Below are 23442 nucleotides of genomic sequence, written 5' to 3'. Positions count from 1 at the left end.
AGTCAGTATCTGAAGTTGTTTTTGGAACCTAGATCACAATGGTCCATCTGTTCATTGTGATTCCTGTCTCTTTTTCAGGTGAAACCTGTTTCATTTGTGATGATAAATGCAGACACTCCACTCCTCGCTTCCTCCGGTCACCTGAGCAGCATACCTGTTGGCACGACACTCAAGTTCTCTGTTAGTTACCACGATGACACCGGAATGCCATTCTTTGCCACAAGTGTTCAGTTGCAGATGAGATGCAGCAGGTGAGGAATGGAATATACCTTCACTAATATTTCAAGGTTTCTGGGATTTTCTCATCGAAATTGGTAATGGAAGATGATATAACTTATGTGTGAATCAGAAGTTCTTCCCAAGAAAAGAAACCGTCTCTATGGTGTAGTGGCGAGAGTGAAGGTCGTAGGTTCGATATGCGGCTTCGGCAGTACAAAACATGGTAAAATATGGACGTTGTTGATCCCTGCATGTCGCTTGGCATTAATGTGTAAAACACAGACAGGTTGGCTCAGAGTCAGTATAACAGTTTAGTGCGGTATTCATGCTTAACTGTGGCCTGGTATTCCAGTGAGCTAACACTATAAAACCACTTAAAGTCTGGGCTAGTACAAGCAGCCACACATAAACACATGCACACGATTATATGTGTGAAATTTTCTAAGTACGATGTTACACCCCATTTCACCTGACCTGAAATATCTCAACTTGGCCTGCTGGAACCAATTGAACTTACTCAAACACTGATGTAGGGTACAGCCATGCCTGCTCCCCAAGTGTTCACTGTTTGGAATTACAAGATTGAGAGTGATGGACAAGTCACTGGCTGGTCATATGAGCAGCCTGTGCTAATGCTCAGTGGAGTCTTGTTTTGGGGATTTTACTGTTCTTGGGGCACACAACACAGAAAGGAGAGAGAAGAGAATAGAATGAGTCAGGATAAGTATAACATGATATTCTTACTCCAGAAGATATTCTTGTGTTAGTGATGTTCATCTCCATGTTTGTCATCATCAGTGAAAACACCATAGCTGTACATGGAAGTTTTAGCTCTGATGCAGACTATTGTGGCATTTCCAGATACGACCTTCTGCAGATTTCGAAAGACACGGACAACAGCACGTTGATCGTCCGCGCTGCAGAGGCAGGACAGACCATCCTCAAAGTGTGGGACTTGAACAACCCATGGATGGCTGACTATATCAACATTCCAGTAAACTATGTTATCTCCCCTGCCCAGGCCGTCGTCTCCCTCGGTGCCATCATCTGTTTCAATGTCCCACTTGTGTCAGAGAGAGGTATGTTAACATTTAACATCGTAAGCCCAACTGTTTGTAATGGCTCTGTCCATCTGTCAATCCGTCCATTGAACCGTCCGTCCTATAGTTACTGTTAACAATACATTTCCATGACCTCTTAATGGGTACAAGTATTTTTTGCTATGGGATGATTTGCACTAATTTCCTTTCAGTCAAAATGTACCTATTGCTGAGCTTGAAGTGTGAATCATTAGTGAATCTAAGATGTCATTGCTTGATGTCTGGAGGGGTTTGTTCCACTGTTCCAGGCTATTCCGGAAGCTGGACTGTGAAGGGTACATCTGTCGATATTGACCCTGACACTGGCCTCGCTATAGCAACCAGTGTCGGCAGATCCGTCGTCATCAACAACATTAGTGCTGACTTGACCACATATACTGAAGTCACAGTTCTGCCAGTATCCAAGGCAACTGTTGGCGATGGTGTCGTCTTCCTGAGTAATGCTCCTGGTCGCAAGCCCGTGAATATTCCTGTCACTCTTGGCTCAGAAGACAAGCCCTTGGGTAAGATCATAGTTCTGGATAGTTACACTAATTATCTGATGCTTTTGTCACATGTGGCCCAGCTCTGTAAGGCTGCTGAATTCCCTGTGCAGAGTTGAGTCACCTGGGTTTCACAAGTGTGGTAAATGTCTGTAACCTGCAACACTTTGGGCTGTTCTCCAACAAAAAGCTGACATGCTGTGATGTACTGGAACTGTTCACAGCTGTGTTTACACCATCTCACAGACTCATTCAAGAACAAGTACAAAATCTGATCACTGACATATTTGATTCATTGGTTTGCAGGTGTTCTTGTTTTTCTGATTCAATATTTCTTGATAAAAGTATTTGCTGAAAAGTCTCTGAGTTGATGTATTTGTCCGACAGCTGTCAGGCACTACAAAAAAGTTACCTCCCTTAGCTGTGTAAGGATATCTGTAAAAAATTTTGCCATGTCTTCCTCTCCTTCTCACACACACATTCATTGTGAACCTTTGAATGAAACTTTAGTTCAGCTCTTGCTCGCTCACTCTCCCTCACTCATTCACTCACTCACTCACTCACTCACTCACTCACTGTTCCAGGAGAGAACTGTCTTGCGGAGTTGAAGAGCCATGGCTACCAGCCACCATTCCTTCCCTTCCTGTGTCGATTGGAATTTAACAAAAAAGACATTGATGTTGATGTGAATGACCTCTTCAGGGTGGTGCCAGGATTTGACTCTGAAAAAGGTTTGAACATTTGTCATAGGTCCTCTTTGACCAATTTGATTTCCATACTTGTACTTAATTTAGGTTCATAGTTTTTAGAACATAGAATGAGGCATTAGTTTTGAAGATAATAGTTGAACCATGATTTCACTCCTGACAATGCTTACAGAATATTTTGGACATCTGGCCGAGAAAATGGCCTTGAATAGCATTGGCATTGGCGTTGGTTGGGGAATTACAGAATCTGACTAAATAATGTTTATTTCTTACTTTTGATACTCATAACAGAGCAAAAACCTTTGCGCAGACATACATGTGACAATGGTCGCCAGTGTGGAGTTGTTTGCCCTTCATCCTCCTTGCTAGATATCACTGTCAATTTGCAACTGTTGTTTTGCGAAATGGAAGGGGAGAGTTTTGATTTTAAAGTGTCACGTTTCTGGTTTCGTTTGATTTTTCTTGACTGAATTGACCAGTGATTGTTTAGCTCATATCTTTGACCTTCACTTTCAGGGCTGCCTGTCTGTCAGGTTACACCCATAGTGTCTGAGTTTCACAACTATCAACAGTTGAGCACCATCAGCTCCAAGATAAGACTGGTTGTATTGGTAACACAGCAGGAAGGACAACCTGAGCTTCCTGCATCATGTGACCTTGAGTTTGCTCCTGCCTTCTACATTCACAATGCTGAGATCCACCTGACAACCCTGGCTCCTCTCTCCTCCATCCGAATCTCGACACTGCCCCATCTTGTCCAGGACATGCAGGTTAGACATAGCTCAGGTTTCATTGCTAGTCATGTTTTATGTAGCATTTTGGAAATTGTTTTTCTTACAGGATCCCCTGTTCAAAAAAAGAACCCAAAACCACTCACTTCCTAAACAACAAAATGATACAGTCGAACCCCATTGTCTCGAACTCGGTTGAGACGAATTCTCGGATGTGTCGAACTGACATCTCGGTCCCTGCCGATTTCCTTATATTTATCATTATTTTTACCCTGATGTGTCGAACTAGATGTGTCGAATTCCCGGTTGTGTCGAACTCGTTTTAGGGTCCCCAAAGGCTCTAACAAGTACAAATTTACCCTTTTGTCTCGAACTGTCAAAGCTGGTTGTTGCAACTGAAAACTTCAGTCGCGCAATCGGAAGTCAGCCTCATAAACGTGCTACCTAAAGATCAAAAGTAACGATTAACGGACTCAACAATCAAGTGACATGTTTAACTACGCATCTATACACACATTGTCAGCACACTTACCAACTGAACTTTACTCAAACGTTTATTGCAAAGATATATTGTTCATATGTGTATCCTACTGCAAAATAACGATGTGTTAAGCACCGGGGTCGTGTTGGTTCTTGGTCTTTTCAGTGCTGACGGATGTGTCGAACACAGTCGAACTTTCCCCTTGGACCCGACGAGTTCGACACAACGGGGTTTGACTGTAATTTCAATATAAAAACCCAAAGAACATTGACATAGAGTGAAGTAAGTGAGCCAGACTTAAAGTCAACCATTATGACAAGCTTAGGCTGCTGAGGATTCTGGAATACTATTCATGCTTAAAAACATGGTCACAATTTATTTTTTTTGTCTAGGCATCAGTGAGTGATGGGACATTGATTGAAGCCTTGTCACCTGACCAGGATAGTCAGTCAGGCAGTGTGGTACTGTTTCCTGTCCGTCTGCTCGACTCTCTTAGTGTCTGGGAGAGGGAGACGCTTGACTTGCACGTGGAATTGGTCAACAGACGTACTGGACAGCGAGCTAAGATACCAGTCTACATCAAACTTATCGGAGACAGGCCAGATGTGTCACGTAAGTTTTTTACAAGGGGGATATCTATCTTCATCACAACTGTGGGTCCCATGTCTCATGTATGTCCTGTAATTTTCTACCATATGGTCATCCTGTATATTCCGGCGGAGTAGCCTGGTGGCTCGTCACACTAAAGTGGTCTACTGGCTCGTCACACTAAAGTGGCCTGGTGGCTTGTCACACTAAAGACCCAGATACAGATCCTCACATATATACAGTATGTGAAACCCATTCCTGGTGGTCTCCACCTTGATGTTGCAGAACTATTGCTGAAAGTGGTGTAAAACCAAACTCAGTCAGTGAGTCCGTCCTGTATGTTTCCCTGTTTGTTCACCAGGCCTGAGGACTGTCTACACACGTGATATTGGCTGGAGCACGCTCATCTTCAACTTCCTCATGACATACCAGTCCTGGTTTGCACTCTTCCTGCTCATTCTGGCAACAGCCGTTGCTGTTCTTGTAGGTAAGTGTTGATATCGTTGTGGTGAGTATAGACTAGAATGTTCTAGTACTTATTGATGAATATCAGTGGGTAGGTTCCATTTCTTATTGGTGATCGATAACCAGGATTTAGATCCTGATAGTGAGTATTAATATCCAGGTTCTAGTACTTGTTGGTGAGTGTTGACAACACTGTTCTTGCTCGTCCTGGCAGTGGCTGTTACTGTTCTGGTAGGTGAGTGCCTGTAGCCAGGTTCTAGTACTTGTTGGTGAGTGTTGACAACACTGTTCTTGCTCGTCCTGGCAGTGGCTGTTACTGTTCTGGTAGGCGAGTGTGTAGCCAGGTTCTAGTACTTGTTGGTGAGTGTTGACAACACCGTTCTTGCTCGTCCTGGCAGTGGCTGTTACTGTTCACTGGTAGGTGTCTGTAGCCAGGTTCCTTGACCTTGTATACTGATAGCCTTGTTCCTGACCTTGTATACTGATAGCCTTGTTCCTGACCTTGTATACCCATAGCCTTGTTCCTGACCTTGTGTACCAATAGCCTTGTTCCTGACCTTGTGTACCAATAGCCTTGTTCCTGACCTTGTATACTGATAGCCTTGTTCCTGACCTTGTATACCCATAGCCTTGTTCCTCACCTTGTATACCCATAGCCTTGTTCCTGACCTTGAGTACTGATAGCCTTGTTCCTGACCTTGTGTACTCATGGCCTTGTTCCTCACCTTGTATACTGATAGCCTTGTTCCTGACCTTGTGTACCCATGGCCTTGTTCCTGACCTTGTATACTGATAGCCTTGTTCCTGACCTTGTATACTGGTAGCCTTGTTCCTGACCTTGTGTACTGGTAACCTTGTTCCTGACCTTGTGTACTGGTATCCTTGTTCCTGACCTTGTATATCCATAGCCTTGTTCCTGACCTTGTGTACTGATAGCCTTGTTCCTGACCTTGTATATCCATAGCCTTGTTCCTATACCCATAGCCTTGTTCCTGGCCTTGTATATCCATAGCCTTGTTCCTGACCTTGTATATCCATAGCCTTGTTCCTGACCTTGTATACTGATAGCCTTGTTCCTGACCTTGTATATCCATAGCCTTGTTCCTGACCTTGTATATCCATAGCCTTGTTCCTGACCTTGTATACCCATAGCCTTGTTCCTGACCTTGTATACCCATAGCCTTGTTCCTGACCTTGTATACCCATAGCCTTGTTCCTGACCTTGTATACTGGTAGCCTTGTTCCTGACCTTGTATATCCAAAGCCTTGTTTCTGACCTTGTATACTGATAGCCTTGTTCCTGACCTTGTATATCCAAAGCCTTGTTCCTGACCTTATATACTGATAGCCTTGTTCCTGACCTTGTATATCTGTAGCCTTGTTCCTGACCTTGTAGCTGTATACTGATAGCCTTGTTCCTGACCTTGTAGCTGTATACTGATAACCTTGTTCCTGACCTTGTAGCTGTATACTGATAACCTTGTTCCTGACCTTGTAGCTGTATACTGATAACCTTGTTCCTGACCTTGTATATCCGTACCCTTGTTCCTGACCTTGTATATCCATAGCCTTGTTCCTGACCTTGTAGCTGTATACTGATAGCCTTGTTCCTGATCTTGTATATCCATAGCCTTGTTCCTGACCTTGTATACTGATAGCCTTGTTCCTGACCTTGTATATCTGTAGCCTTGTTCCTGACCTTGTAGCTGTATACTGATAACCTTGTTCCTGACCTTGTAGCTGTATACTGATAACCTTGATTCTAACCTTGTAAGTGTATACTGATAGCCTTGTTCCTGACCTTGTTCATGATTGATGAAACTCATGTTCTTGAAGGATAGTCCTGATAGCTTTGTTGATATTGGCAAGTATTGAAGGTCTCGTTGATAGCTTTCAGTGCCTTGAAATGAATTTCTTGTGGGTTAGTTATCAATTAGAGATAAGTAATATTTGAATGTGTTTTCTCATTACTTGTCATCCTGCATCATAGGGAGGATAAAGGAACAGCATTTGTCTGTTTGTCTTCTGTCCTTGCTCCATGCCTTTCAACTCCAGGAATACTATATGCATTAGGGACCTGTTTTCTCAGAAACCGCAGAAGTTACTGGAATGAAACTTCCCAGGATTAATTCCTAGGATTAATTCAAGACTGGATTAACTAGTGCCAGAATATTTCTGTTCAGTATTAATCATTTCTTTTTGAACAAACAGATTCTAATGTATGTTATGGTGGGGATAGTGATGGCATTGTGTTGTGGATTCTTTAAAAAATTCATGATCGTGTATGTGACCTTGACCTTTGCAGGATATCATGTGCTGATTGGACCACGCTATCGAACAAGTGCGAACTCAAGTGCATTCCTGAATACAAGCCAATCGATGTCTCCAAGTCCCAATGTGACGTACATACAGCCTGCTCCAGGTGAGATGTTAGACATGATGCAGATGACTTGGACACAGTATGAGAGCTGATAGAACTTTATGATTCATATGCCTTCTGAAGGAGTAAACACATACTGTGACATGCTGAGTTACTCATTATACAGAAGTTTTTAATGTAATCAGTGACGTGAAGTTTAGTTTCTTTCTAAAGAAATCTGACAATGAAGCTTGTCTTGTGTGTTTCAGGATCTCCCCCGTACAACAGTCCGTACAACACCTCACCCACTCGCCTCTGGTCCATCCCCTACAACGTGGATCACAGGGGCGATATGTCTCCGTCCACCTCACCCTACAGACGATCCTCCCCACACTCATGATAGACATCACTGTAGAAGCAACGGGCTAACAACATGGCCTTAGGTGCTGAAGCCATTAGATTTTGAAGGGAGAACAAAATGGTTCAGGAATGGATTTCTGAAGTGTGACAAACAGCATATCAAATCTCTTTGATGAGGGGATGGTCCAATGGTCCATATTATTTCTTTCACTTTCACACAGGAGGATGTGACGACCCCAGAGATAATTGTACTTGTGGGAAATGCATGACTGACAGATATGACATTTCCTCACGATATGGCTGAAACATTCCTGACGTGACACTAAGTATTAACTCACACATAGACTGATATGGCAGGGGTGTTGGTGTAACCATGGTAACACATGAACATTGTCATGAAACTCTGTATGAGGCAGTCAATGTTCCTATGAAACATGGAGAGAGGTGGTAAATAAGCATTTCATATATAGATGGTGATGATATGTAAACATCCTGTAGACTAATGTAAGATACGATGTTTTTCCATTGTATAGACACATGATTTTATACAGTGTGCATGCGTGTGTGCGTGCGGATGTGTATGATCTCTCATGTTATGTGCTAGAGCATGAAGTGAAGATGTGCTAGAGCATCAAGAGAAGATGTGCTGGAATGCACAAATGCTTACATGTTGAATTCGAATAATGTGCCTTCTTATGACAACCGTTTCCAGATCAGCTGACAATTACATGAAACAGGTTTCAACATGCCTGATTTTATTATACAAGAATTGCAATGTAGAAATATGTCTCCTAGCTCAGTGATTGTAGAGCATCATATGTAGGACATGGTAATTTTCAAATCTGTTTTGGAGATAAATATTTTTCGGTGAATTTTGCATGTGGTGTCATGCTGTAAGGACATGTTTGAACCTGCTATAAATGCTAGACACAAGCATGTTTCAGTGATTACTGCGGTGTAATCCATCATGGTCCTCATGATGGTCCTGACCAGTTATAGGTTTACATGTCTTAGTGTGGTTGTATGGTGTACTGCCTACTGGACGGTCAGCTATCACTGGCTGTTGGCTTGGAAAACACAATGAGGGTAACACAAAACAGATCTGGGATGCTTATGACAGCATGCAGAAGATATTTGTTAAAACTTCATGAACACATATATGATTGGGTCAAGGATTGATTATTTAGGTACTTGGTGATGCGTGTACAGAATTCCAGTCATGACATTTATATCTGATTGTATGAGAGTATTGATGTTTAAATTCCTGGACTGGGATGCGTGATGTGTGTTGAGATTGACTAGAGTGAAGAATGAGTCCTCGTCTTGCCGCTGTTCCTGTCTGAGACAAGCTGAGGATGAGTTTCCAAAGTATTGAGGTAGCATCTCAATATTGTATTGAATGTTTGTATGTTTCTTGGCTTTATTTATTTACTTAACAGTTTGTACAGACTGAAATAAAACATTTCAATGTAATCAGGATGGATACGTCAGGACAACTGTGTGCGCATTTAGTGATGGTTGGCAGTCTGTATGTCTGTGCATGTACTTGAGCAGCATGTCTTGGTGTTGCTGTATATACAGGAACTTTTGTCTGCCATTCCAATGACTTGTGGTCACAGTATTCAGCACAAGCACTCAGATAAAGAGCTTCATCCAATACCAACACTGAACAGGCTAGGCTAACAGTATATGGAAAACTGGGATTTCAGTGTGTAAGCTCTAGCACCTTTGTCAGGACAGTTATGAACACTGTAAGCATTGAGAGGTATATACATGTATCCAGGTGGGAGGAACTGGTTTACTGTTGATAGGATTGGGGTTTCAACAGTTTGGAGAAGACAGTGTTTGTGAGAACCTTAATTGGTGTTGGGGGTAAGGTTAGGGAACTCTGGGTAGCCTTCTACGTGAAGGTAAAGTCCTGGTATCATGACCTTTACAAGTTCAACTTATTTCTAAAATCAGGGATAGATATGAATCAGCTATGTCCACTAAGCTTGTTAATTTGTTTCCTTTGCTTTAATGTCTCCCACTTCACTGCATGTCTGCAGGCAGAACCCTTGTATGTGACTTCCCTGGTGTCTGTGTGCACCAGTCTTACTGTGCAAGTTGTGGACAGGAAGATAGTATGTTTTACATTCTTGGCAGATTCCTTTAGCGCTTCAGGGAATTCATGGCTGTCAAGTTCTGTATTATAAGGATTGTGATGTTTTGGAGTATATTCGTTCTTTACTTTCTGTCAAATCAGATTGGGGTAGAATGGGTCTTCAACCATGCCTGCCACAAAAAGCAACTATGCTTGTCATAAGAAGAAACTAACAGGATCAGGTCAGACTCACTGACCCACTTCTCTCGTTTCCTTGGTTCCCATTTGTGCATATAGATGCTCATGCTGTTGGTCACTGGATTGTCTGATCCAACCTTCGTTATCTGCAGACAGCTGCCATATAAGTCTGTTTCCATTCCTTTGTTTGGTAACAGCATTATCAGCTTTTTTCATGGTTTAGTAGGTCTGTAACTAGTATGTTTTCTGAGTAACAAACACAGTCTGGAATCGGTGACATCATAAGACATGTCACAAACCCCACCCACGCTGCACTAGTTCATTAGTGAGGGTGACATCTTATTCCTGTAGTTCATGGAAACAGACTCATGAAGAATTTCTTGGTCAGCCAATCAAACAACAGAATCACTTGCATTTGTGTGTATGTACATTTGTATAAATGCTTGTCCGGTGAATCTGAATACCAAAACGTACACTCGCTTAAAGCCTCAGGTACATTTTGTAACTTACCTGTGAAGTGATTACCAAAGTACGCAACCACTGCCAGGGGAGGTAACTGTTCCTCTCCAGTGTGAAAGTCAGTTACATTACTCAATATTTGTTTTCATAATCCTGTGTCTTCTCCATCACTTTCTGTTTGTACATTTCCTGGTTGATTTACTGATGTGAATAAATCTTACTTCCTTGTCAGTCTTATTTTTCTTCATTTCTTGGGTAAGGTATTCCAAGATTTGGGAAGTATTTAAAGTACAGCTACCTGTGTTCAAGTCCAGATTAATCCTGCTTTTGTTTCTGGGTTTGGTAGCACCAAAGAAAGAAAGAAAAGTCATGTAACTGAAGGACTATTCAAAGTAACCATAGATGCTGCCTCACTAAGATCATACAAACTATAGAGCATTATTCTCACAGAAATTCTGAACCAAACATGCTAAGTACTGAATGATGAGTTTCACTACAGGAAACACTTTACAGATGTATCACTACAGGAAACACTTTACAGATGTATCACTACTGGAAACACTTTACAGATGTATCACTACAGGGAACACTCTACCGATTTATCACTACAGGAAACACTCTACAGATGTATCACTACAGGACCACTTTACAGATGTATCAGTACAGGGAACACTTTACAGATGTATCACTACAGGAAACACTCTACAGATGTATCACTACAGGGAACACTTTACAGATGTATCAGTACAGGGAACACTTTACAGATGTATCAGTACAGGAAACACTTTACAGATGTATCACTACAGGGAACACTTTACAGATGTATCACTACAGGAAACACTCTACAGATGTATCACTACAGGGACCACTTTACAGATGTATTACTACAGGGACCACTTTACAGATGTATCACTACAGGAAACACTCTACAGATGTATCACTACAGGGACCACTCTACAGATGTATCAGTACAGGGAACACTTTACAGATGTATCACTACAGGAAACACTTTACAGATGTATCACTACAGGGAACACTTTACAGATGTATTACTACAGGAAACACTTTACAGATGTATCACTACAGGGAACACTTTACAGATGTATCACTACAGGAAACACTTTACAGATGTATCAGTACAGGGAACACTTTACAGATGTATCAGTACAGGAAACACTTTACAGATGTATCACTACAGGGAACACTTTACAGATGTATCAGTACAGGAAACACTCTACAGATGTATCACTACAGGAAACACTCTACAGATGTATCACTACAGGGAACACTTTACAGATGTATCAGTACAGGAAACACTTTACAGATGTATCAGTACAGGAAACACTTTACAGATGTATCACTACAGGGAACACTTTACAGATGTATCACTACAGGAAACACTCTACAGATGTATCACTACAGGAAACACTCTACAGATGTATCACTACAGGAAACACTTTACAGATGTATCACTACAGGAAACACTCTACAGATGTATCACTACAGGAAACACTTTACAGATGTATAACTACAGGAAACACTTTACAGATGTATCAGTACAGGGAACACTTTACAGATGTATCACTACAGGAAACACTTTACAGATGTATCACTACAGGGAACACTTTACAGATGTATTACTACAGGAAACACTTTACAGATGTATCACTACAGGGAACACTTTACAGATGTATCACTACAGGAAACACTCTACAGATGTATCACTACAGGGAACACTTTACAGATGTATCACTACAGGAAACACTCTACAGATGTATCACTACAGGAAACACTCTACAGATGGATCACTGGACAAACTGGTGGTGTGCATCATGAGCGTCATCCAGTATCATTTCTACATGATGACATAGCTTTGCCAGAGCTGGACATCTGGACTCGGAAACAGAAAGACATACACTTACACAGCTTTCTGGTTACGCCTCTCTACCACATATACATTTTACGCGTTGCAGGTCTCTGCACCACAGTATCAGCGTTCTTGTTACACCCTGTAACAGTATCAGCGTTCTTGTTACACCTCTGTACCACAGTATCAGCTTTCTTGTTACACCCTGTACCACAGTATCAGCTTTCTTGTTACACCCTGTACCACAGTATCAGCGTTCTTGTTACACCCTGCACCACAATATCAGCGTTCTTGTTACACCTTGTACCACAGTATCAGCTTTCTTGTTACACCCCTGTACCACAGTAACAACTTTTTTTGTTATAACCCTGTACCACAGTAACAACTTCCTCATTACACCCTTGTACCTCATAAACAGTTTTCTCGTTACACCCCTGAACCATGTTAACAGCTTTCTGGTTACACCCCTATCATATAACAACAGATTTCTCATTACGCCCCTGTACCTCATAAACAGGTTTCTCGTTACACCCCTGCACCGCGTTCCTACAACAACAGGTTTCTCGTTACGCCCCTGTACACAGTAACAGCTTCCTCATTACACCCTTGTACCACATGAAAAGTTTTCTGCTTGTGCCCCGGTGCCATGTTAACAGCTTTCTGGTTACGCCCCTGCACCACGTCAACATGTTTTTCATTACGCCCCTGCACCACGTCAACATCTTTCTCGTTGTGCTCCTGCACCCCTTTAACAACTTGCTGGTTACACCTCTGTCGAACATTAACTGCTTTCTGTTTGCGCCTAAAGCAAAGAAAATCAATCTTACGAAATGTTTGAACGCTGTACCTTTATAATTTTAAATTATAGCTGATGTAAGGGATGATGTAAATCCGACTTGAGACCATGCAAGTAGGAAAAGTACTACAAGTCTTCGTGGTCGACAATATGGAGATCGACTTTCATTTGCTGGAGATCTATAGCCCTTTGTATATCCTGTTGGCTTGCAATTAGAATCTGAATTTTAAATTACAAGCTTTACATCTTTATCTGTGATTACATAGTTGTTTTACTATCATCTGTTGAGATGTTTATATAATTTACCTTTAATTATTAACAATTTTTAACTTCATTTAGTCACGATATGGCTCAAATACTGCCGATGTGACTTAAAATCATAACTCACTATCTCACTCTGGGTATGTAACACGTAAACAGCTTTCTGGATCTACCCCTCTATATGTGAACAGATACACCCACATTGAGCAGTACTATTGCTAACGAAAGCTGCGTATGCACTGCCGGACATTTGACACAGAAAAACACTGCTCAATGGACGTTTTAAACCGAGTGGTACTTGTGTCAAATCAGTTCTGTTTGTTCGGATGATGGGTTTGTTTACACCGTATGACTTTGATAGTGGCACGTATAACACGTATGGGTTCTCAACTTAGACACACAAAAAATAGCTTTGTATTCGTTTCATCAGATAGGGAGAATAGAAGATGTAGTTGTCCCTGGTTTTATGCACTTGTATTTCGATTGAGAAATAGAACGCAGAGTAGAGTAATTGTTTGATCGCCATTCAAGAAGGTGGTGAGTCAGTAATATTGTATACGACGTCGTGGATGACCATTTCTTGTCAAAGGAAAAGAGCGCCAGTACACTTGGGACTCATTCTGTCGATCCCCTACATGGGAACTGTATGTGAAGTCTATTTCTGGTGTCCCCAGTCGCGACATTGCTGGACTATGGCAAAAAGCGACATAAATAACTCCCTCACTATGCGAACTGAAGGTGGTGGGTGGTTAATCTTCTGTGAAACTGCAGCATCTCGCCTTATAGCAGGACGATAGGTTAGTGCAAGGGGAACACCCATCTGTGTCGTGTATGTTTAGACAACGCGTCGATAACAGCTATCGTTCGGATTACCTGCAATGCACCACTATTATTGTAGAATTAGTGGATATACCGTTACCTGCTCACAACATAAAACCCATGTTTCTTATCGCGTTAACAGATAAATCTACGTCTGGATGCACTTCCTACATAAGCAAACTGTTACTCAATAAGGGCAAGGGTCAAGCTGGGACGAAGTAGCCCACCCACGAAACGATCAGAAGGGCTACATGTGCATCTCAAACCAGATAGGAGGCTGCACATAGTTATGGGATATTTCTTGGTTTCTTTCAGCCTGCGTGTAATCAGCAGATCCAGAATGGAAGCTAGCCTTACACATTCTGAACAATATGAATATATACAGTGTACTTTGGTTTCCTTTTATACTACGATGATGGTTTGGAAAGTACCCGCAAGATTTGTGTTTAGAGAAACGGTTAAAGTGTAATATTTTATAGACACTGCAAATATTAATTGGTCTATTTCATGAGTTGTGTAGGATGCCAGTACAAATAAAAACATATATAAAATAAAATATTGCTGAACCAAAATATGATTTCACAACAATGTCATAGGCATAGAATGTAGGCTCCCCACCAATATTCGCGTTGAACTGGAAAAAATATTTTATTGTGGGAAACGCAAACAATATAATCAAAATTACCTCCCTTTGAGAAAACCCGTGTTTCCGGCCGATTTAAAGGCGGTTGATACGAACTGGGAAAGGTTGTTTCTGCTCTTCTGGTGTAAATAATGCCACCATAATAGAGTTGTGTGCGTGACATATTCACTGAATATGAAGCATAACGAGCACGATAAAGAGAACCTCGTCGACGGATTACTGGAGGTAGATGAGAGTTCTCAAAATGGAGGCGCATCAAAGGTAAAAGCAGCATACACACTGAGCTAGGTCATCTTTGCTTGTTTTGATTTGTGGAAATTTACCTGGCACTCTACCTTGATTATGGTGTTGTGTTAATTTCTTATGTTAGTGGCAACACAGAAATACTACATGTATCCCATTCGTAAAATGTTGGCCATGTTTTTGTTTTTTTAAACAGTTTTCATAACATTAACAGTCTGGTTAACATAAACACAACAACTTTGAAACAGTATGCTTCAGCTGGAATGTTGTTTCATGAAAAGTGATATGTATTTGGCAGCACAGGGAACATTATGAGATTTTTAGTGCCTTTATATATCTCTGTTTGCCAGTGACTGACGTTATAATATGAAAACTTTGAACATGTTGAACATAATACTGATATGCGAATACTGAACAACACTGCATCAACAAATGTTAGTAATTTGTTTGTAGCATGCATGGTATCTCTACATATATCAGCACTGGCAGGAACTGCCTGAGATGCTTTAATCTTTTCAGAATTATTCCTCTTTTGCCCAGTGTATAACTTATTGTCTTCATGGTCCAGTGCATTTGGCAGTGTATCCATGTTGACACAGTTAAACTGCACCATAAAGTAATGTAAACAATGCTACAAAAATGTTTTTTGGTGCGCATTCTATAATAATATATATAGGAAGGTGTTTAATAACATATATCACTTAAACCAAGCCTTTTTACCTATCTTGACCAACAGTTGTTTTGGAGATTGTTATCAGATAAGTCCTGGTTTACCCTTAAAAAATCGGAAAACTTTGAAAAATTCAGCAATGTACACAGTTGTATGAAACAGACCATAACATGAGCCGAGTCACAGAGATTTTCATGCATTGCATGGGAAGGGGTCATCTCATAAGGTAGTTGATCATTGTGCGAGAAACCGAACGCCGCGTGGACATAAATAATGTCAGGAAATGATAGTCTGAGTGCATGATGATTGTTATACAAGGTATGTTATAGATATGTGTAGCAGTGTCGAAATTTATTGCTTTGTTTAGTTTTAAATTATATGTGTTTCCATTGTTTTGTGTTGTGCTGGTACATATTAGATTTACTTATAGATTAATGACAGGAAAAGAACTGATGTGTTCACGTATGTGTTACACTAGGTGTAATCATCAGTACTTGTGTCATAAGCTGAATCGTCCAGATGGATGATATCAGGGGTAGTTTTGTTGTAATTAACTCTGTCTGATATGCGATAGTCTCTTTCAATTTTCAGCACGTGACCTTCACCCTTTTGCCACATGTCCAGGGTAATTCTAGCAAAGGACTGATAGACCAGGTCCTTGACATCAGATTGTTAGAACCTCGTGTTGTTTCTGGATATGAACCCTTTGCAATTAATCCAGATGAGCTTGATGGGGATGAGCTCACAATGCCTGACTGGTGAATGGAGTACAAAGTGACCATATCAAAAAGCCAGGTCATTGGTGAGGTACTGGACTGGTTTTTTGTTTTGCTTTCCTTCTTTAACATCTGCCCCTTTGTTTCCAAAAGTTTGTAAGGCACATTACAGGAAGTAAGATATTCCTGCACAGATGCTTTAAGGCTACTCATGGTGGGAGTAATAGTACCAGGAACCCATGTGTTATGGCAACTGGCGTTATTCATAATAATAACACTGGGTTTGTCTAGGCAGGGCAACAGTTTGTGTTCAAACCAGTCCAAGAATACCTCACCATTCATTTCATGGTGATAATACACGTCTGTGCGCCTAGCCTCGAATACAAGATCACACCCCTCTACCAAACCCTTGTCAGACTCAGAGGTGCCTGCATGAAGGATGACCAGATGCTTGCCCTTTCCTGACAGCAGGGCAGGCGCATTGGTGTTATGTGACTGTCTTTTATTTTCTCTTGGATTTTATCACAGGTTGGTGGTATTTTCCACTCATATAACTTCAGGACAGCTCATCGAATAACACTTGTATCAAAACTGTTCAACTTGTGTTTTTATTACCTGGCATATTGGTTTTTGGTTTTGAGACAACCCCTACTGTAAATTTCATTGCAACCACATATACCTGGTTATATGACAAGCCCACTGCACAACTGGTCCTATAGTACACCCTATCATAGCTAACAAATGGTTTCCCTCTGTCTCTATCAAGACGGAAGTATTTAATGATGTTATGAACAAGCTTCTCAGTGTTGCTATCCATGTTGCTGATGCAGTGCTTGCAGCATGTGATTATGAAGTGCATACACCCGTATACCAGTTGCATAAGATTATTGCCTTATATAGAGCCTACACATCTCACACACAAAATAATTGATATGCTACCCATTTTCAATGCAGACTGATTTCAGGTTATGATTTGAAATAATAATCTATCCTACTGTTCAATCCTGACCTGGGTGCGAGGACAATCGCATGATCAAAGTCTGCTTCTTTTTAGTGTTGTTTGGACACAGAAAAAATAAGAAAGCAGTAGTTTTTCCGACTTTTCCCTCTGTAAATGATGGAACTGGATTAGTGAAATCATTAAAGCTTCAAATCTCAACTAGGTACTAAGGTAGCCATTACCTTAGTTGATATTTTATATCAGCCGTTTGATGAGAGTTGAGATGAGAAAATACAAGGCAATAACCATTTTTATAGTATTGTTTACGGGACTTTAGTATCTCAGTTTGCTAGCACTGTAAACATGTAAATGGACTTGACAGCACAAACAGCCACAGATTCACACAAACATGGATATACTTTGCTGCATAGATGTAATGATCCTGAAGCAGGGCTTACAATTTCGAAGCTCTCTTAGCCCTAAGATAGTCATAAGTTGATGTTAATGAATGGCACTTATGACTATTTTAATGCTAAGAGAGCTTCGAAATTTTAGGCCCAGTTTCCTTGGTTTCAAATCACCTTACCTCACCTCAGTGATGAACTATGGAAGTTATCAGTCTCATTTTGTTTCATGTACACCAGGAGGGGTGAGGAAGCCCAGTGATTCACCTGAAAGGTTCAATGTATGATGATCATTCCAGGTAGTCCTTGTCATACTGCTGGAATGATTGCTAGAACGCAGAACAGAAGCATGTGCAACACCATCCAGTAATGTACACTGTGGTGCAAGTTGTTGTTGTCATTGAAATTTGAAGTGCCACTTTGTTGCAGCTTCCTTCAATCACAGACTTCAGTTTCATCAAACCAATCAGCAAAGGAGCATTTGGGTAAGTTTATGTGGTACCTGTCCAGTTGATGTGGTGCCTGTCCAGTTGGTGTGTTACCTGTCCAGTTGATGTGGTACCTGTTCATGGTTGGCCTAGTCACTGAAGGTATTGCAGTGTGTAAAGAGTTATGTCCCTTGGGTATTGAAGGATGCAGGTATGACTGATTTCCACTCATCATTATGATAAGAACATCTGTCATGGGGTGTTCCACGTAAGTGGTAAACATGTTAGAAGTGGATCTTCTTGGGTTTCCCCGTACATTAACAGAGATAGTACTAGTTGAAGTTATAATAATAACAGTCCATTTTTAAGGCACCTGTCCATGCACAATGCATGCTAAAGGTGCACACAGAAGGAACACAGAATAGCGGTGGGAATAATTTGGAATAGGCATGTCTGTAGGGATATGGAGTTTGAACTGCGATTTGTCTAGATTAGAAATAAATCAGTGAACGTATGCAAGTGCATTTAGATGAAGAAGGTGTGCCTTTTGTAGACAGTTCAGGTGGTGTTCAGCAGTGATCTTTAAAGGGAAAAGAAATGTGACCCTGTTTGGCAAGCTTGACTCCTGAGAGTTTCCAGGTCATTGAACCTTCCCCATACTGAAACAGGTACCCAAGTTCACATAGCATTTAATAGGTACCTGATAGGATGAGATACTACTCCAAACATTCCAACATCTATACACCTCATAGAGATGAGAATACATTTGAGTGCAGAGTGATCCAATATAATTGTTGTTTTTACTAGATCAATGTCTCCATAAATGTGTCAGTATGTGTCATATTTAACATCTTTATGTGTCCAAACGTGCTTACTGGAAATATGTGATACTTTACCTGCCAATATCTGTGAAACCATTTGTTATTCATCTTGCAGTAAAGTATTTCTTGGCCAGAAGAAACAGGCATCAGATAAACTGTATGCCATCAAAGTGATGAAGAAAGCTGATCTTGTGAACAAGAACCTCATGAAGCAGGGTAGGTAATTAGGCACAGGTGCTGTACAGGAAAGGGGGTAAAAACTTGGAGGATAGATTATAGACACACCACTCAGTCAGGGAAATGTTAATGAAATCTTGATGAATTTGGAAACAGGCATATAGATTTCTCTGGCTTTTAAGAAAAGCAGTTCATCACATTTACAATAAGCCATGACTTTTTAAGGCAATGACTATCTAACAAGTCAATATGTATTATTATCCTAGGAAAGACAGAACATATTTAGATGATTCTGTGTGTTTCTCTAGTGATGGCTGAACGAGATGCTCTGGCTGCTTCAAGGAGTCCTTTTGTGGTTCAACTATACTACTCTCTCCAGTCTCAGCAGAACATCTTCCTGGTACGTTTCCCCAGTCCCTCCAATCTGCCCTCATTTCACCCTCTCCATCCAGTCTCAGAACATTTTTCTGTTGGTCCAATCCTCCTCTCACCCACACTCCCCCTCACAATCCAACTGTATAGTGAAAAGAGAAAGATAACAGGAAAACAAGGTTTTCTGTTTTACTTGTTCTTGTTATAGATCATGGAGTACCTGATTGGAGGAGACGTAAAGAGTCTACTTGCCATCTATGGATACTTTGATGAGGAGATGGCTGTCATGTATGCTGCTGAGGTGGCTTTGGCTCTTGAGTACCTCCATGGTCATGGCATCATACACAGGTCAGTACACCCAGTCATGGCATCATACACAGGTCAGTACACTCACTCATGGCATCATACACAGGTCAGTACACCCAGTCATGGCATCATACACAGGTCAGTACACCCAGTCAGGGTATCAAACACAGGTCAGTACACCGACAGTCAGGGCATCATACACATGTCAGTACACCCAGTCAGAGCATCATACACATGTCAGTACACCCAATCAGGGCATCAAACAGATGTCAGTACACCCTGTCAGGGCATCATACACAGGTCAGTACACCCAATCAAGGCATCATACACGGATCAGTACATCTGCAGTCATGGCATCATACACAGGTCAGGGCATCATACACAGGTGAGTACACCCAGTCAGGATATCATACACAGGTGAGTACACTGACAGTCAGGACATCATGCAAGGGGTAGTACACCCACAGTCAGGGAATCATGCAAGGGTGAGTACACCCAGTCAGGACGTCATACAGAGGTCAGTACAGCCACAGTCATGGTGTCATACACAGGTCAGTACACCCAGTCAGGGTATCATACAGAGGTCAGTACACCCAGTCAGGGTATCACACACAGGTCAGTACACCCAGTCAGGGTATCATGCACAGGTCAGTACACCCAGTCATGGTATCATACACAGGTCAGTACACCCAGTCAGGGTATCATGCACAGGTCAGTACACTGACAGTCAGGGTATCATGCACAGGTCAGTACACCGACAGTCATGGTATCATACACAGGTCAGTACACCCAGTCAGGGCATCATGCAAGGATCAGTACACTGACAGTCAGCACATCATGCAAGGGTCAGTACACCCACAATCAGGGCATCATGCAAGCTTGAGTACACCCAGTCAGGGCATCATACACAGGTAAATATGCTCAGTCAGGGCATCACACACAGGTCAGTATGCTATCACTAGTAACACTAGGCTTGTATGTAATGTTGTTTGTCTAGGTTGATAGTGATGTGAGGCTTGTATGTAAGGTTGTTTGTCTAGGTTGATAGTGATGTGAGGCTCGTATGTAAGGTTGTTTGTCTAGGTTGATAGTGATGTGAGGCTTGTATGTAAGGTTGTTTGTCTAGGTTGATAGTGATGTGAGGCTTGTATGTAAGGTTGTTTGTCTAGGTTGATAGTGATGTGAGGCCTGTGTATATTGTTTATTTATGTTAATAGTGATGTGAGGCTTGTAGGTAATGTTGCTTGCCTAGGTTGATAGTGATGTGAGGCCTATATATCATGTTTGACTATGTTGGTAGGGACCTGAAGCCCGACAACATGTTGGTAACAGATCAAGGTCACATCAAGCTCACAGACTTTGGGCTGTCCAAGATCTCTCTAGATACAGGTTAGTGAAAGCAAATGCATAAATGAACATATACCATGGAGGGGTGCACTGATATTGTACGAGAACAGTGATTTTTATTTTATCATGAGACAAATGTCTGTGATAATGAACATTGATCATGCTATCTTAAAGAATATCTCACGTAGATGTTCTTGTTCTACATAGCAATCCCATACCTTAACATTGCATTATGATTGTCTGTGCAAAGGTTGTATTGTAGATCCTGCCTTATCACTGCCCAGGGGTACAAAAATCCCATCCCCCGATGCCCGGGACAAGTCGATATTTCTTTTAGGGTGATCAAATAATGGTATCCAACTTGTCCATGGGCTACAATATATTTTCCACTTATGGTTTCAAACTGCAAATAGACTTGAACTTCATTTCACATCTGCTCAAAATGTAGCTATTAAATGTTTCAGTGATATTTAAATAAAGTATCACTTTTTGATAAATAGTCCATTAACATCACATACCATTTTGATCTATTCTTTCATGATTAATCATCATGGTTATGTCATAAAGTCAGGGCAGGTGGAAAATTAGTCAGGACAACTTACTTTCTGAAAGTCACTTGCTTTATGGCAAGTAGCTTTTAAAAAGAATTTTGAACCCACGCCAGGACATGTCATCCCGTCTGATCCCTGGTCATGTGCCATCCCACCTGATGCCTGGTCATGTGTCATCCTGCCTGATCCCTGACCATGTGTCATCATGTCCTCCCCAAAGGCCATATGTCATCCTGCCTGATCCCTGACCATATGTCATCCCGCCCGATCCCTAGCCATGTGTCATTCCACCTGATCCCTGGACATGTGTCATCATTGCCTCACCCCAGGCCACAAGTCATCCTGTCTGATCCCTGGTCATGTGTCATCCCACCTAATCCCTGGTCATATGTCATCCTGTCTGATCCCTGACCATGTGCCATCATGTCCTCCCCAAAGGCCATATGTCATCCTGTCTGATCCCTGACCATGTGTCATCATGTCCTCCCCAAAGGCCATATGTCATCCTGTCTGATCCCTGACCATATGTCATCCCGCCCGATCCCTAGCCATGTGTCATTCCACCTGATCCCTGGACATGTGTCATCATTGCCTCACCCCAGGCCATAAGTCATCCTGTCTGATCCCTGGTCATGTGTCATCCCACTTAATCCCTGGTCATAAGTCATCCTGTCTGATCCCTGGTCATGCATCATCCTGTCTGATCCCTGGTCATGTGTCATTCCACCTGATCCCTGGTCATGTGTTATCCTGTCTGATCCCTGGCCATGTGTTATCCTGCCTGATTCCTTGCCACGTGTCACCTGATCCCTGGTCATGTGTCATCCTGTCTGATGCCTGGTCATGTGTTATCCTGCCTGATTCCTTGCCATGTGTCACCTGATCCCTGGCCATGTGTCATCCTGTCTGATCCCTGGTCATGTGTCATCCTGTCTGATCCCTGGTCATGTGTCATCCTGCCTGATGCCTGGTCAGGTGTCATCCTGTCTGATCCCTGGTCATGTGTCATCCTGTCTGATGCCTGGTCAGGTGTTATCCTGTCTGATCCCTGGCCACGTGTCATCCTGTCTGATCCCTGGTCATGTGTCATCCTGTCTGATCCCTGGTCATGTGTCATCCTGTCTGATGCCTGGTCATGTGTTATCCTGTCTGATCCCTGGCCATGTGTCATCCCACCTGATCCTGGTCAGGTGTTATCCCACCTGATCCTGGTCAGGTGTTATCCTGCCTGATGCCAGGTCATGTGGTATCCTGCTTGATCCCATGTCATGTGTTATTCCACCTGATCCTGGTCAGGTGTTATCCTGCTTGATCCCATGTCATGTGGTATCCTGCCTGATCCCGGATTATGTGTCATCTCTTCCCTGGTCCTGTGTTATGCTTTTATTGTACCCTCATAATGTGGACATACAACTGATGCTTTCACTGAACCCTGATGAGGTGGTTGTAGTAATGCTTTCAGACCCCGGTAAGAGTCAGTAATTCACATTCATTTGGGATACAGTTGCCATATGGCTGATGCTGTTTCAAACAACTCTGACTGTGATGCCTTTTCTCTAATATTTCAGTGGATGACTTCATGAAACCTTCGTATGACCCCAGCAGCAAGTACAACATCTATCGCACTCCCGGACAGATATTGTCTCTCAAATCCTCCCTGGCATTTGTAAGTAACCATTTTTATCTGACATGTATGTGTCAGTAAAATAATGTCAGTCTTATGTCAGAGATGCCAACCACTCCGACTTTTCAAGAGTTACCCGGATTTTCAAACACAGAATCTACTCTCTGATTTGTGTGTAAAAAACTCTGATTTTTAGAAAATACAAATTTGTTAATAAATTTAGGA

The 23442-nt window shown here is 41.8% G+C and overlaps 2 protein-coding genes across 3 annotated transcripts in view; both read left to right on the top strand.

The window, feature by feature from the left end:
• The window catches only part of LOC137261246 (nuclear pore membrane glycoprotein 210-like), a 58409-nt gene extending 47946 nt beyond the window's left edge, over positions 1-10463 (top strand). For both annotated transcript variants that reach the window (XM_067798962.1, XM_067798961.1), the window contains 9 exons: positions 79-251; positions 1081-1298; positions 1568-1822; positions 2386-2532; positions 3025-3278; positions 4113-4332; positions 4670-4795; positions 7079-7195; positions 7402-10463. In XM_067798962.1, coding sequence (XP_067655063.1) covers positions 79-251; positions 1081-1298; positions 1568-1822; positions 2386-2532; positions 3025-3278; positions 4113-4332; positions 4670-4795; positions 7079-7195; positions 7402-7532 — 1641 coding nt within the window. In that variant the 3' untranslated portion in view covers positions 7533-10463. The remainder of the gene's footprint in view (positions 1-78; positions 252-1080; positions 1299-1567; positions 1823-2385; positions 2533-3024; positions 3279-4112; positions 4333-4669; positions 4796-7078; positions 7196-7401) is intronic.
• Positions 10464-14656: 4193 nt separating this feature from the next.
• Positions 14657-23442, top strand: part of LOC137261077 (serine/threonine-protein kinase greatwall-like) — a 50193-nt gene continuing 41407 nt past the window's right edge. The window contains exons 1-7 of the mRNA XM_067798745.1: positions 14657-14879; positions 18021-18076; positions 18956-19056; positions 19326-19417; positions 19598-19737; positions 20996-21084; positions 23162-23259. Coding sequence (XP_067654846.1) covers positions 14793-14879; positions 18021-18076; positions 18956-19056; positions 19326-19417; positions 19598-19737; positions 20996-21084; positions 23162-23259 — 663 coding nt within the window. The 5' untranslated portion in view covers positions 14657-14792. The remainder of the gene's footprint in view (positions 14880-18020; positions 18077-18955; positions 19057-19325; positions 19418-19597; positions 19738-20995; positions 21085-23161; positions 23260-23442) is intronic.

This window comes from Haliotis asinina, chromosome 14 (genome assembly GCF_037392515.1).
Source record: "Haliotis asinina isolate JCU_RB_2024 chromosome 14, JCU_Hal_asi_v2, whole genome shotgun sequence".
Classification (NCBI taxonomy): domain Eukaryota; kingdom Metazoa; phylum Mollusca; class Gastropoda; order Lepetellida; family Haliotidae; genus Haliotis; species Haliotis asinina.
Note: the sequence above shows the minus strand (reverse complement) of the source record. Positions and strands in the feature narration are given on the sequence as shown.